The following is a 13,546-nucleotide window of genomic DNA, read 5'->3' as shown; positions in this document are numbered from 1 at the left end:
GTGTGTCTGTGTGTGTGTCTGTGTCTGTGTCTGTGTGTCTGTGTGTGCGTGTGTGTGTGTGTGTGTGTGTGTGTGTGTGTGGCTCAAATCCCAATAAAATAATTAAAACAAAATTTCCTAAAGATTTGAGGCTGTATAAATTCATTGAAGACTTAGATATGGTTTAATTACATGTAAATATAAAAATATATTTTAAGGATTATAAATAATAATCATGTTTCCAAGTGAAACAATGGATTAGGGTTTAACAATAACTTTACTCAAGAGTCTTACGGCTGTTGAGTTTTATAAGAATTTGGGTAAAAACATTCTTGGAAATATACAAATGGAATAGGAAAGAAAGACTCATAGAATTGGCCGAACTTATTAAACTTACCATAGGCAACATATTTTAAAAAGTTCAAATATTTTACGATGTGGACATAAAAGAGCCCCGATGGGTACACTAAAAACAAAATAGAATACATGGTAAGTAGTAAAATACATAAAGTATATGATAGCAATGTAGTATATACTAACTTTGGAATAGTTAGAAACCAACGTATCAAAACAGACAATAAGGTGATATCACCCTCACTTGTATCTTTGAAAATAAGCTGAGACTAATGAAATGGCTTCAAATGAAATACATAAATAAATAAATAATATATATATGTATATATAGTAGATAATCCAGGTATTTACCTTGGGAAGAACATCTATAAACGAAGGCCACATGAAAATTGTGAAAGGGAATATCCCTTATGAAACTGCTGTTTCAGATAAACAGAAAATCTGCAAATTCCATTTTCATCAAAGAATATTAATAAGGAAAAATTGAACATTGGAATTTGGGATATTATTTTTATTTCATAGCTGACAATAATATCAATAACTCCATGGTAACTAATTTGTGTTATGCTTATAAAAATGTCCATTATTAATGATGTGATCATATTTGTTATGTAATGTACCTACATAGCCATCCATGGAATTGTCTTGTCATATCTCTTTATGAAAACAATACAATAAGAACAATATTGCTTTGATGAAAGCTTTGATGAGACAATTCCATGGATGGCTATGTAGGTACATTACATAATATATAATGTAGGTACATTACATAATACATGTGACTAAATCATTAATAACAGATATGTTTATACACATAAGACAAAATTAATCACTATGGAATTGCTGAAACAATTGTCAACCAAAAAATAAAAATATCACAAATTCCAATCTTCAATTTTAATTACATATATATGGATAGATATAAAACACTTTCATGCTCATGTTTTCATATACAGATAATATTGGATATAATGAATCAAGTAAAATCAGTAAAAGAAAAAGGGTAGTTTATCAATTTAGAAGCCATTTCATAAAATATTGTCCTACAAAGCAGAAATAATAGAAATAAACTTAAAACTATAACAGGTTGTTATAATGAAAAAGAACAGAACTGAAGAAGATTTTGTAAATGTATATAACACTGACTAGCATATATATATATATATATATATATATATATATGAACAAAATAGCAAAAGTAAATAGAAAGACAAAAAAAAATTAAATTAAAATTAAAAGAGAAGCAAAGAAAACAAAGGAACTGGTTTAGTGTATGGTTTTAAGCCATAATAACAGTAAAAAGAAAAGCTGGATAATGATGGGAAGTAAAATAGATTTCATTAACTTAATCATTTAACTGTATAAATACAATCAAATGTTTGGTTCTCAGTCATTGTAATGTAGTAAATTAATATAACTTCATATTCAGGAGTGGCTGTGCAGTAAGTAGCTTGCTTACCAACCACATGGTTCTAGGTTCAGTCCCACTACATGGCACCTTAGGTAAGTGTCTTCTGCTATAGCTCTGGGCTGACCAAAGCCTTGTGAGTGGATTTGGTAGAGGGAAACTGAAAGAAGTCCATCATCTCCTTTGCTCTCTCATTGCTCCCACGACCATTGGCCATCTTTCTTTCTTTTCCTAATTTGCGTTTATTTCTTTCCTTCCAATTCAGCTGGAAGAATCAGACGCATTTTTGTCTGTCTCCTGTCCAAGCTTGCTCCTCTGTGTTTGCCACTTCACCTCGTTTAGGCTTAGCAGCCCTTCCTGTTTGTTTTCACTGTCCCGTTTTTGTTACCAATTTTGACCCTCCGCAAAATCACAAATTTTATTTAATTTGCTTTGCGGGAGCAACTGTTTATTGAAGGTGTGTCTTGTCGTGAATTGCTTGAAATACGGATTAGAAAAACAGCAGACAACTGATGAAGGGTCGTTCTTTATGTGCTTGTCTTGTTTTCCATTTGTTTCTTTCATTGTTCACAAAAAAGTTCATATTCCATGTATTTGTATTTCATATTTTCGTATTTTATGTTGTTTACGTTCTGTAACGTCCTGTGCCCACATATGCATATGTATATATCTAAGTATGTACATATATGTATGTATATATGCATATATATCTTATTCGTGTGTGCGTGTGTGTGTGTTTGTCTGCTTGTGTGTCTGTGTTTGTCCCCCCACCATCGCTTGACAACTGATGCTGGTGTGTGTACATCCCTGTAACTTAGTGGTTCAGCAAAAGAGACCAATAGAATAAGTACTAGGCTTATAAAGAATAAGTCCTGGGGTCAATTTGTTCCAGCATGACTGCAGTCAAATGACTGAAACAAGTAAAAGAATAAAAAAATAAATCATTTTCTATAATTTAAATTTCACAATTCTACGGATCTTTTGCAATGGAGAAGTGAATTTTATGTGTTTACACAAATAAAAAGAAAAGTTTTTAAGTCTTAATTTGTGTCCCTTTCCATTGAGTTTAAATTCTACTACAGTTGACTTTTTTTTTCCATCCTGTTAGGGTCGATTAACTAGATTGCTAGGCTAAAGTATTGGGTCATCCCATGAATAATGCAGTTTTTTCAAATACATGAACTAAAAGTTGGAGGAGCATGGGATAAACTACCTGCATCAATTTGTGATAAAAGCAGGTAGTAATTTTACCTTCTACTTATTCTTAGTGCAAGTTTTGAAGAATGCAGTTCGATTTTAACAGTTATCTTCTCAAAACTATAATGGAAGTGACAAAGGAGCAAATTCAACATATTTTGCTTTACAAGTTCAGTAAAGGCAACAACACAAAGGAAAGTGTGAAGAATATTAATGCAGTATATGGGGATCAGACAATAAGTGTAAGCCAGTGTCAACAGTGGTTCCAGAAATTCTGAACCAGAAACTACAGCCTAGAAGACAAGCCTCGTCCTGAAAGATCTGTAGAGCTCAACGAGGATGTCCTGCAAACCCTGGTGGAACAAAATCCCATCATAACTGTTGAGGAACTAGCAGAGAAGCTTGGATTTGGTCATTCAACCATTCATTGACACCTGCATGCCATCGGAAAAGTCAACAAACTGGGGTCAATGAGTTCCTCACAAACTTTCCGAGTTTAATCATGTGCAGAGAGTGAATGTGTGCTCTTCTTTGCTGTCACATCTCATGAATGAGACCTTTTGTGGACTGAATAGCGATTGGTAATGAGAAATGGATTCTCTATAAAAAATGTCAAGTGCTGGAGACAGTGAGTAGAGAAAACAGAAACACCGACACCTCAGGCTAAAGAAGGTCTTCACCTACATAAGGTGTTATTATCTGTTTGGTGGGATATGAAAGGTTTAGAGTTCACTTTGAACTTTTAAACCCAAACCAAACAATCACAAAGGAGATCTGCTATGAGCAGCCTGAGTTGTTTTAAGTCAGTTCTGGAAGGAAAACAACCATCTTTGGTTTCAAGACGAAAAGTGTTCTTCCATCAGGATAATGCTCGGACACATACAGCAAGGATGACATCTTAAAGGCTGGAGCAGTTTGAATGGGAAACAATGCCCCACCCACCATATTCACCAGAGATTGCCCCATCTGATTATCATTTATTCCCCAGTCTTCAAAATCATTTGGACAGAAAAGATATGAATTCGGTAGATGAGGTCAAAACAGTACTGGAAGAGTATTTTTTGTCATGGACAAGTGAATTTTGGAAGAGGGGCCTTGCAAGTCTACCAGAAAGATGGAAGAGCATTGCAGAAAATGAAGGAGAGTATATTTTAGATTAAAAAAGAACTCTGTTTATCTTAATTTTGAAAAATTAAAGAAGTATAAAAAAACCACATTATTTATGGGATGACCTAATATTTGTCTTAATATCACTGACTATACCCTGCTAAATGTATGGCTTTATGCTTAGTTAGAAAAAAAATAACAAAGAAATAGCCATTGAAGCTACTGCTGTAATTCTTTCCAATTTGACATTCTTTTATATTATCTGTTTCATACCTCAGCTTCTTCCTACAGCTTAGAGATACAACACTTTACAAATGATGTCTGGTAGTTCCAGCTTCTCACACCGGATTTTGGTTTTCTTTGAGGAGTACACCAATCATAATGAGTATCTCACTCATTCATGAAGCTCTATGAATATACTCTACTTCATATGCTAGGTTTCACTACCTTTCAACTTGCTCATTTTCCATCTTCATAATATTCTAATCTTATGCCAGTCAATAAAAATCCAGAATGTCAATAAAAATCCATTCTTTGTCCCATAAGAGAGTGATATTTGGTCAGTTATGTTGCAGCTTCTTATCTGTGTAGATTGCCATATCTCATGTGAGTTTCACTTGATCATTCTCTGTAACTGGCAAGGGTTGGTGTTCATACCACTAATAAACCCTTTAAGGCAGTGCTCCAGCATGGCCACAGTCAACTGACTGAAACAAGTAAAAGAATAAAAGAATAAAGTAATGTAAATTACAGAATCTTTTGCTTGTTATCAATTTCAGCAAAATAAGAGTTCATTATGTGAAACTATAAGAGTATTGTACAGAGTAAAGGATGAACCACAGAAACTGTAGAGTCACAATTAAGTGTCCAGCTTTCTATAACCATACACTAGAGAATGTTGGGAAAATTTTAAATCAAGCAATAAAAACTACACCAAAAATACAGAAATAAAGGAGAGGGAAGGAATACAAATTAAATAAATAGATATGTATGTATGTATACATATGTGTATATATACATATATATGTATATATAATATTTTCAAATCATAACTGTTTATCACCTTTAGTGTATGGGATTTTAAACTGCTTTCATTGGTATAACTTCTGTTGCAGATGACACAAGCATGTTGTTTGTTTGCAGCTTTTTTCACCTGATCGTCATGGTTACGTAAGTGATGTTGGAGATTGGACAGCTGTGCAAATGAGCGGTCGCAGTCACCTAAAGTGCACTTGTAAGGTTTTTCTCCTGTAGAAATAAAACAAATAAAATTATTTTCAGTTGAAAATCTTATTTTGAGTCAAAGCAACACCAAAAGAGATGGGAAGATATTAAAAGAAACGAAATTTTTTTAAGTTTGAAAACAATGGTGTTGAAATATTTTTAAGACTTACACAAAAAGGTAAACAAAAGCGAAACAGCTACAATAAAGCAAAAAACATCTTAATTAATCCTTCTCATTTGAATAGTTTTTATTAATAGACTTGCACTATTTTCAACTCTTCCAACCCACCCCACCCCACCCCTTTGTAGAAGCTCATAGCTGGCCAAGTTATTAGGATTGGATCTCTGACCTACTAACAAAAGTTTTCTTATTTTTGTAGCACACAGTCAGCACTGCATCTTATCCCAAACAAACATACATACTCTCAATGATCTAATCCAGTAGTTCCTAAACTTTTTCAGGCTGCCACCCACTTGGCAACCAGGCCATATTCCTAGCGTCCCCCCACTCTCCCCACCACAAATATAGACCACTTTCTGCAGTAAATTCAAAACAACTGTATTTCACAAAAAAGACTTAAACCTAATTAACTTATTAATATTTTTTTTTTTTTTTACATCTACCACCCCATTTTGGCCACCCCATTATCATCCACTTTTCTTCAATGCTCCCCTGGACCATTCCACTGCCCTCAAGGGGGAAGTTTGGGATTTTGGATTTTGTTCCACCAGGGTTTGCAGGACATCCTTGTTGAGCTCTAGAGATCTAATTCATCTAGCTTTAAAATGATGACAAGGAGGCAGTAACACTGCTGAACACAACAGGAATATTGTGTAATTAACAAGTATTTTCTTAATTTCAGATTTTTTAAGGTAGGTATTGGCTGCAAGAGATGGCACCTTATCCATGAACATACCTGTCTTTCAACTCCTTAACTGCTTATAATTTAAGGCTTTAAAAAAAGCCATAGAATGAGCATGTGACGTTTCAATTGTCAACCATACTTTCACTGACTTTCCTTCTGTCCATAGCTTAGATCTACAGAGGTAGTGCTGATCAAAGCTATTAAAGAATAACACTTAGAACACAGAAGCAGTGTGCAAGATGATGGCAACTCAAATTGAAATCTAACATAACTAGCGTCACTGAATTATTTCATTTCAAAACTATTCTTCATTTATGAGACCAGAATACAGAGCACCCATGCTGGTGCTACATAAAAAGCACCTGTGCTGGTGCTATGTAAAAAGCCATAAAAAAACTAGCCAAAACAGACAATTGGAGCCCAAGTAGCTCTCCAGCTTGCTAGCTCCTGTCAAACCATCCAACCCAGGTTAGCATGGAAAATGGACATTAAATGATGATGATGAATTCCAAACCATGCTTGAAATTGTCTTCTATATTTGCTAGAAAATGAAAATCACATTAACTATTGACTAATATCATTTTTTCCATCAATTCATATTTATTTCTACCAGCCCTTTAACGTTCCATACAACAATGTTTTTTCATTCAAATGACAACTATAAACAATGCATTTTTCCCCACACCCATAAATGGACAAATCTTGTACATGTTCTTTGTGATTCCTTCCTCAATATATCAGCAAAGTATAGTGAAAGCCATACATAGTTGATGAGGTTAAAATAATTAACTTTTCAAAATCCTCTGTATTAATATCTAAATACTAATTTGCCTATCTATTAAAATTACATCCTCTTTTTTTTAAGAATTAGCCAGAAGAGGAAAGAGCAACACTTATGAGAATTTTCACGGCCTCCATAACTGGTAGAAGGAAGGGAAAAGTTATCTTTTAAGAGGAAACCTAGTTCAGATGCTGACAAGAGAAAGGACTTTGCTTAGGCAGATAAATATCTTCTATCATAGCCATGTGTTGTCCAAAGTTTTGGGAATTAAATCTGGTAACCAGAAACTGTGTGGAAGTTTGGTGGGGGAACTGTTCCTGTTCTGGGGTGGTAGACTTAATTTATTGTCTGGTTTAACTCTTTAGCCTTTCAACTGGTCATATCCAGCCCAATACTGTACCTTTTTTTATATTTAAAGTGGCCAGATCTGGCTCTCACACCTATCCTACAATGTCATTCTAAAAATAAACGAGTACATAATTGAAATCTCAAAGTAAATGGATAATGCATGAGTAATTCAAAACAATGTGGATAAGTAAGCAAACATTAGACAGAATGATCTGAATGATAAAGGGTAAACACTATCACCAGCTAGGATATAGCCAATAACTTCAAGCCATCTACTTATTTTATCAATTACAGAAGGCTACATAGGATTTAAACTGAGTATGTAAAGGAACATAAACAAAATTAACAAAGTGTTTGTTCAATGCTTTACCAATTCTACCATCCACCAGGAACATATATATATATATATGTGGGGCGAGGTTGGAACCTTACAACACAGTAGATACATATATACATATATTTAAAACAATTGCAGCGTCAAAGGTGTTTATAAGTCATTTAAAAACACACAAAAAAACCGTTATATTCACTTCAACATTTAAATTTAATTTACCAAAATATTTTCGTTGCTTTGAGACCACATCCTGATCACTGACAAAATTCCATGCTGTATCTCAATTTTGTCAGTGATCAGGTTGCAGTCTCAAAGCACCGAAAATATTTTGGTAAATTAAATTTAGATGTTGAAGTGATTCTAACGGTTTTTTGTGTGTTTTTAAATGGCTTATAAACACCTTCCATGCTGCAATTGTTTTGTTTCAGCACACGATCTCAGATCAGGTCACTTGCTATACAAGTACATCTCCATAATATATATATATATATATATATATATATATATATATATATATATATATATATATATATATATATATATATATATATATACATATATTAATAGTAATGGTAAGACAACACAAGAATGAAAGAGACCTCGATATTATGTAAATAGAGGAATTTATTTGTAATATAATGTGACAATTATCCGGTTGCCATAATAAAACTTTGAGTTTCGAACGTCGGGACGGAAACCTGCACTGGCATCTCTTCGGTTATCGAGGCAATTAAAAATATGCAATGAAAATGACCATTAAACAAAGGGAAATTACTATTTAAATGACCATTATTAAGACAAAACAGCTATTAGAATGACCATTAAATAAGGGAAAAAACTGAAGGGGAGGAAGTAAAAAGTAAAGAAGTAAGAAAGCTCATAGCAATCGTGTGTGCGCGCATGTACATACATATACATGCGCGCACGCATACCCACGTACATGTGCCTATATGCATATGTTCACTCAGACTCGCATGAAACACACACGCACACCCTCACATAAGTCAAATAGATGCACATATATATGCAACCATGCATGTACACGTATACAAATCCACACACATGTGCACAAATACAGACATACACATACCTATACGTGCAGTTATCAAATACACACATGCTCACACACACGTGCACATAACCATACGCACACAGTTATATTCAAATACACATGCACACACATACAAATCCACACACACGTGCACGCACACACACACACACTTACACATACCTATACGCGCAGTTATCAAATACACACATGCGCTCACACACACACACACGTGCACATAACCATACACGCACAGTTTCGTTCAAATGCATGTCTAAAAAACATACATGCTATATATGCATATGCTCACATACACTCACATGGGCTCCCACGTACATATGCAACCATACACATGTGCATATACATGCACATATATACATACCCACCCAAACGCACACATGTGCACAAAAATTTCATATACACATCTATATATGCACAAGAAAATGCAGGGTGGAAGGTAAAATACAGGAAAAAAGTGTAAAAATATATAAAGCAATAAAAATATAGCTGTTTTGTCTTAATAACGGTCATTTACATAGTAATTTCCCTTTGTTTAACAGTCATTTTCATAGCAAATTTTTTCAATTGCCTCGATAACTGAAGAGGTGGCGGTGCAGGTTTCAACCCCGACATCCGAAACTCAGAGTTTTATTATGGCAACTGAATAACTGTCACATATTATATTACAAATAAATAAATATATATATATATATATATATATATATATGTATATATATATATATATATATATATGTATATATATATATATACAGTTGAATGTTCTATTAAGGTAGGCTCAACAAAAATATTACTCCATCCAGTGAGAGATAAACATAATTTAAATGATATTAAATGACATATATACATAATTTTTTTTTAAATCTCAGTAATGATTTCAAGAGTCAAGAATAAAGTATGTAAGACAGGCATAAACAAAAATATTCTTAACTGAAATCAACAAAGTAAAATATAGTTTTATTTTGTAATACAGAATACACTGCATACATTCAAACACAGATGTACACAGACATAGTTGGAATGCTGTATCACAAACAGGTATACTTAATTGTAATCTTAGGCATATTTCTATACAGGCTCATATATAAAAAGCCATACATATATACATAAATTTATGTATAGTTGCATAAATATACATATCAATTCATAAAAAAAAATCCAATGGCATATATACCTACTTGCATCATAACTACACACAGACATATTCTCATTTAAGCTTACCAAGTCATATCCATTTAGAAATATATCTAAATACACACAATATACATCCTCAGACATTGAGGACATGGAGATGATGTGACTTTCAATCATACACAAGTACGTATGCTCTTATCGACAGCACCAAACACAACCCATGCACACAATTGACATCATACATCGCTAGAAACATATAAGTAGAAACATCACACTGATCAGATCAGAGAGCCACAACCATTCACATCACATGCACATAGCCTGCAGCATAAACACAAAGAACAAAAAATCACACCATATTACACATCTTATACGCCACACAGCTCCATGTCACACACTGCCCTGCACTACACATCACATATCATATCACACAACACTACCCTAAACCAAATCACATACAATATAGCTGCATGCTACATCCACCTATCCTACTATGCTTTACTACACAAATCCTTGCACATTAGCATACTACACATAAGACTACACTGCACAACACATCACACATGCACAGTGCTACACATCCCCACTTCGGCATACTGTATTACATTACAGCTCACCACACCACAACCATCCAAGAACAACTACAAGAAATCTCTGACCTGTGTGTATGCGATGGTGCTGCTGTAGATGACAGAGTTGTTTGAAAGATTTATCACAATAGCTACAGTGGTATTTGCGTGCACCAGTGTGTACAAGATTATGCTGAATTAACTGTTGCTTGCTCTTAAAACCTTTAAAGCATGTTGGACAGGGAAATTTACGATATAGCTTGTCAAGATTCTGTTCTCCTCCTTCTCCAACTGTTTGCTCTCCAGGGTTCATGGATACAGGGTTATTTGCATCAGATGTTAGCGACATAGTAGCAGACTGGTTCCCAGATGTCATTGATGTTGCTGTTGAGGGTGTAACAAGTGTAGAACATGCAAATTTGCGATAGATTTTATCAATGTTGTTTCCATCCATATTCATATGTCTTGTTTCATTTGGCATGTTTGACCTCATGTTCATTGATGTATGGTTTGCACTTCCAGGAGCCATCGGCACATGAGTTCCAACTCCAGGAGTCATTGAAGATAACACGGAGCGGGATGAGGAATTAGTTCGATTTTGTTGGCCCCCTTGAGAGTGGCACTCAGATTCTGCCATTCCTCCAGAACATCACTGCAATAATAAAATTTTAAAATGAAACACACTGCTTAACCAATAAAAAATCATGCAAATTATTATTTAAAAAAAGCAAAAAATATTTAAAATATAATTATATATATATAAATATATATATACATATACACACACACACACACTTATAATCTTGTGGTTAAGAAGTTCATTTCTCTATTATGTGGTTTTGATTCCACTGTGCAGATCCTTGGGCAAGTGTATCTCTGCTGCAGATTAATCAAAGCCTTATGAATAAAATTTAGGAGATGGAAACTGTGTATATCAGCACACACTGAACAAAAATAAAGAGGTAGTTAGTTTCAATTAGGGTATCACCTTTTACTTCAAGCACAGCTTGCCAATGATACAATAAGTATTAGACAAAGTACTGGGATTGATACAACCAACAAAAACCCTTGAAAATGTAGTGGATGTTGCCAAGAATAAACACTTAAACATGAAATAAATGTACTTATTCTTCAATGAGATAAACTGAGTACTGTATCTTTACTAAGAGTTTTAAAGTAATTATATCCACTATAAAAAATACTATTTTTGTCATCTATCATAGTATAATAACTTTGATAAAAGTCAAAATATGTTTTTGGGCAAAAATAAGCTAAAGGCAAAGATAGTCAGCTAATCATTTCTCAATTCTTGACAATGACATGTCTGGATTCAGTTGCTGAAAAAATGAGTTTTAAATTGAAATGAAACTCTATTTTTACAAGCAGTGTTATTCACTATTTCTTTCCACATCTCATGTCTTCCTCTCAATACAAAAATGTATTTCCATCCAACTCATTTCTGATTCACAATATTTTATACAGAATAGTGTCTTCTCATGATTTAACAGAATTATGCCTACCACTTTTGGGTGCCTATTTTTCATGGCTCTGGCTCTGGCAAAACAAGATCACTTGATAGAGTAGAGTAACAGTACTGAGGGAGGTGGTTTTGTCACCTGACACCATGCTTGCACATGGCATGAATAGCTCTGACCAGCCATTCATGTGATCCTAGATTCTGCAGCAACCACCAGATTAGGGAGCAAGGAAAGTAGTTCAATTTTCTCTAAGTTAACCATTATAATTCTGTTATTTATAAACATTTCTCAGCTAATTCAGTTAGTTTCAAGGAGGTTGTAAATGATTAGGTCATCTTCTTAACACAAGCCCATAGCATATTTCCAGTTGGGAGGATGAAAGAAAACTGAATAGTATTGTATATGTTTCAGGATACAATTTCATAGGTCATGCTCAGAAGAGAATTAATAATCACATAAGAACTAAGCATTTTGTTGCTTTTAATTTGAAAGATAACATTGTGCAGCAGCTTCTGATAGTACAGCTCATGGACAACCAGCATCTTGTAAGTAAATGTGGTAGATCAAACTTTGCAGAAGCCCACTGTGTGTGTGTGTGTGTGTGTGTGTAATATATATATATATTATGATGATGATGATGATGATGATGATGATGATGATGATATATACGTATGTGTGTGTATGTGCATCATGTTTGTCTCTCGTTACTTGACAAATGGTGTTGGTTTGTTTACATCCCCACAAGTTAGTGATTCAACAGAAAAAAGAAAGAGAGGGACTGATAGAATAAGTACCAAACTTGAAATAAGTAGTGGAATCGATTTTATTGACTAAACTCTTCAAACTTGTGCCCCAGCAAGGCCACAGTCTAATGACTACAAAAAGTAAAAGAGTAAAATAATAAAAGAATTCAAACCTAAAAGTTAATGTCTTCAGGTCATACAGTATATGTATATACAATACGCCATCTGTTGCTGGTACAGATGATGTAGAATAATGCTTAACAACTTTATATATAATGCATCATAAGTAAATTTGCCCTGTTATATAATAGACAAACTAAGTTCATTTGTACTAAAAACTTATTTTACTTGGTATTTTTGTTCTATGTGGTCTAATCTAAGCACTTTAATTAAGTCGTTAATTTTAAAATCACTATTTGAATAGCTTTATTAAAGTGTGCCTTGAAACAACTGAAATATGATGCCTGTACACTATATTGCACAATGAGTGCATTATGCAGCTAATGCAAACAAATACAAAACCCAGATCAGTCACTCAACATTCCATACAAATGCAGTTTGGATGTTTTCTGCAATTACTATTACAGAACATTCATATTTGCTAGGCCTGGTCATGTAGTGTGAACAGTATCCCCCAGCTGTGATCATCATCATCATCATCATCATCGTTTAACGTCCACCTTCCATGCTAGCATGGGTTGGACGATTTGACTGAGGACTGGTGAAACCGGATGGCAACACCAGGCTCCAATCTAATTTGGCAGAGTTTCTACAGCTGGATGCCCTTCCTAACGCCAACCACTCAGAGAGTGTAGTGGGTGCTTTTACGAGTCACCCACACGAAAACGGCCACGCTCGAAATGGTGTCTTTTATGTGCCACCCGCACAAGAGCCAGTCCAGGGGCACTGGCAACGATCTCGCTCGGAAACCCTACAAGGCCAGTCAGGCGGTATATAT

General features: G+C 34.3%; 1 protein-coding gene across 7 annotated transcripts in view; it reads right to left on the bottom strand.

Moving 5' to 3' along the window:
* LOC106872997 (uncharacterized) overlaps positions 1-13,546 on the bottom strand; it is a 72,251-nt gene that overhangs the window by 3,992 nt on the left and 54,713 nt on the right. For all 7 annotated transcript variants that reach the window (XM_052966251.2, XM_052966250.2, XM_052966252.2 and 4 more), the window contains 2 exons: positions 10,458-11,019; positions 5,109-5,293 (listed from right to left, as the gene is read on the bottom strand). In XM_052966251.2, coding sequence (XP_052822211.1) covers positions 5,109-5,293; positions 10,458-11,004 — 732 coding nt within the window. In that variant the 5' untranslated portion in view covers positions 11,005-11,019. The remainder of the gene's footprint in view (positions 1-5,108; positions 5,294-10,457; positions 11,020-13,546) is intronic.

Source organism: Octopus bimaculoides, chromosome 3 (genome assembly GCF_046866305.1).
Source record: "Octopus bimaculoides isolate indiv1 chromosome 3, ASM4686630v1, whole genome shotgun sequence".
NCBI lineage: Eukaryota > Metazoa > Mollusca > Cephalopoda > Octopoda > Octopodidae > Octopus > Octopus bimaculoides.
The sequence above is the reverse complement of the archived record's forward strand: the minus strand, read 5'-3'. Positions and strand labels throughout refer to the sequence as shown.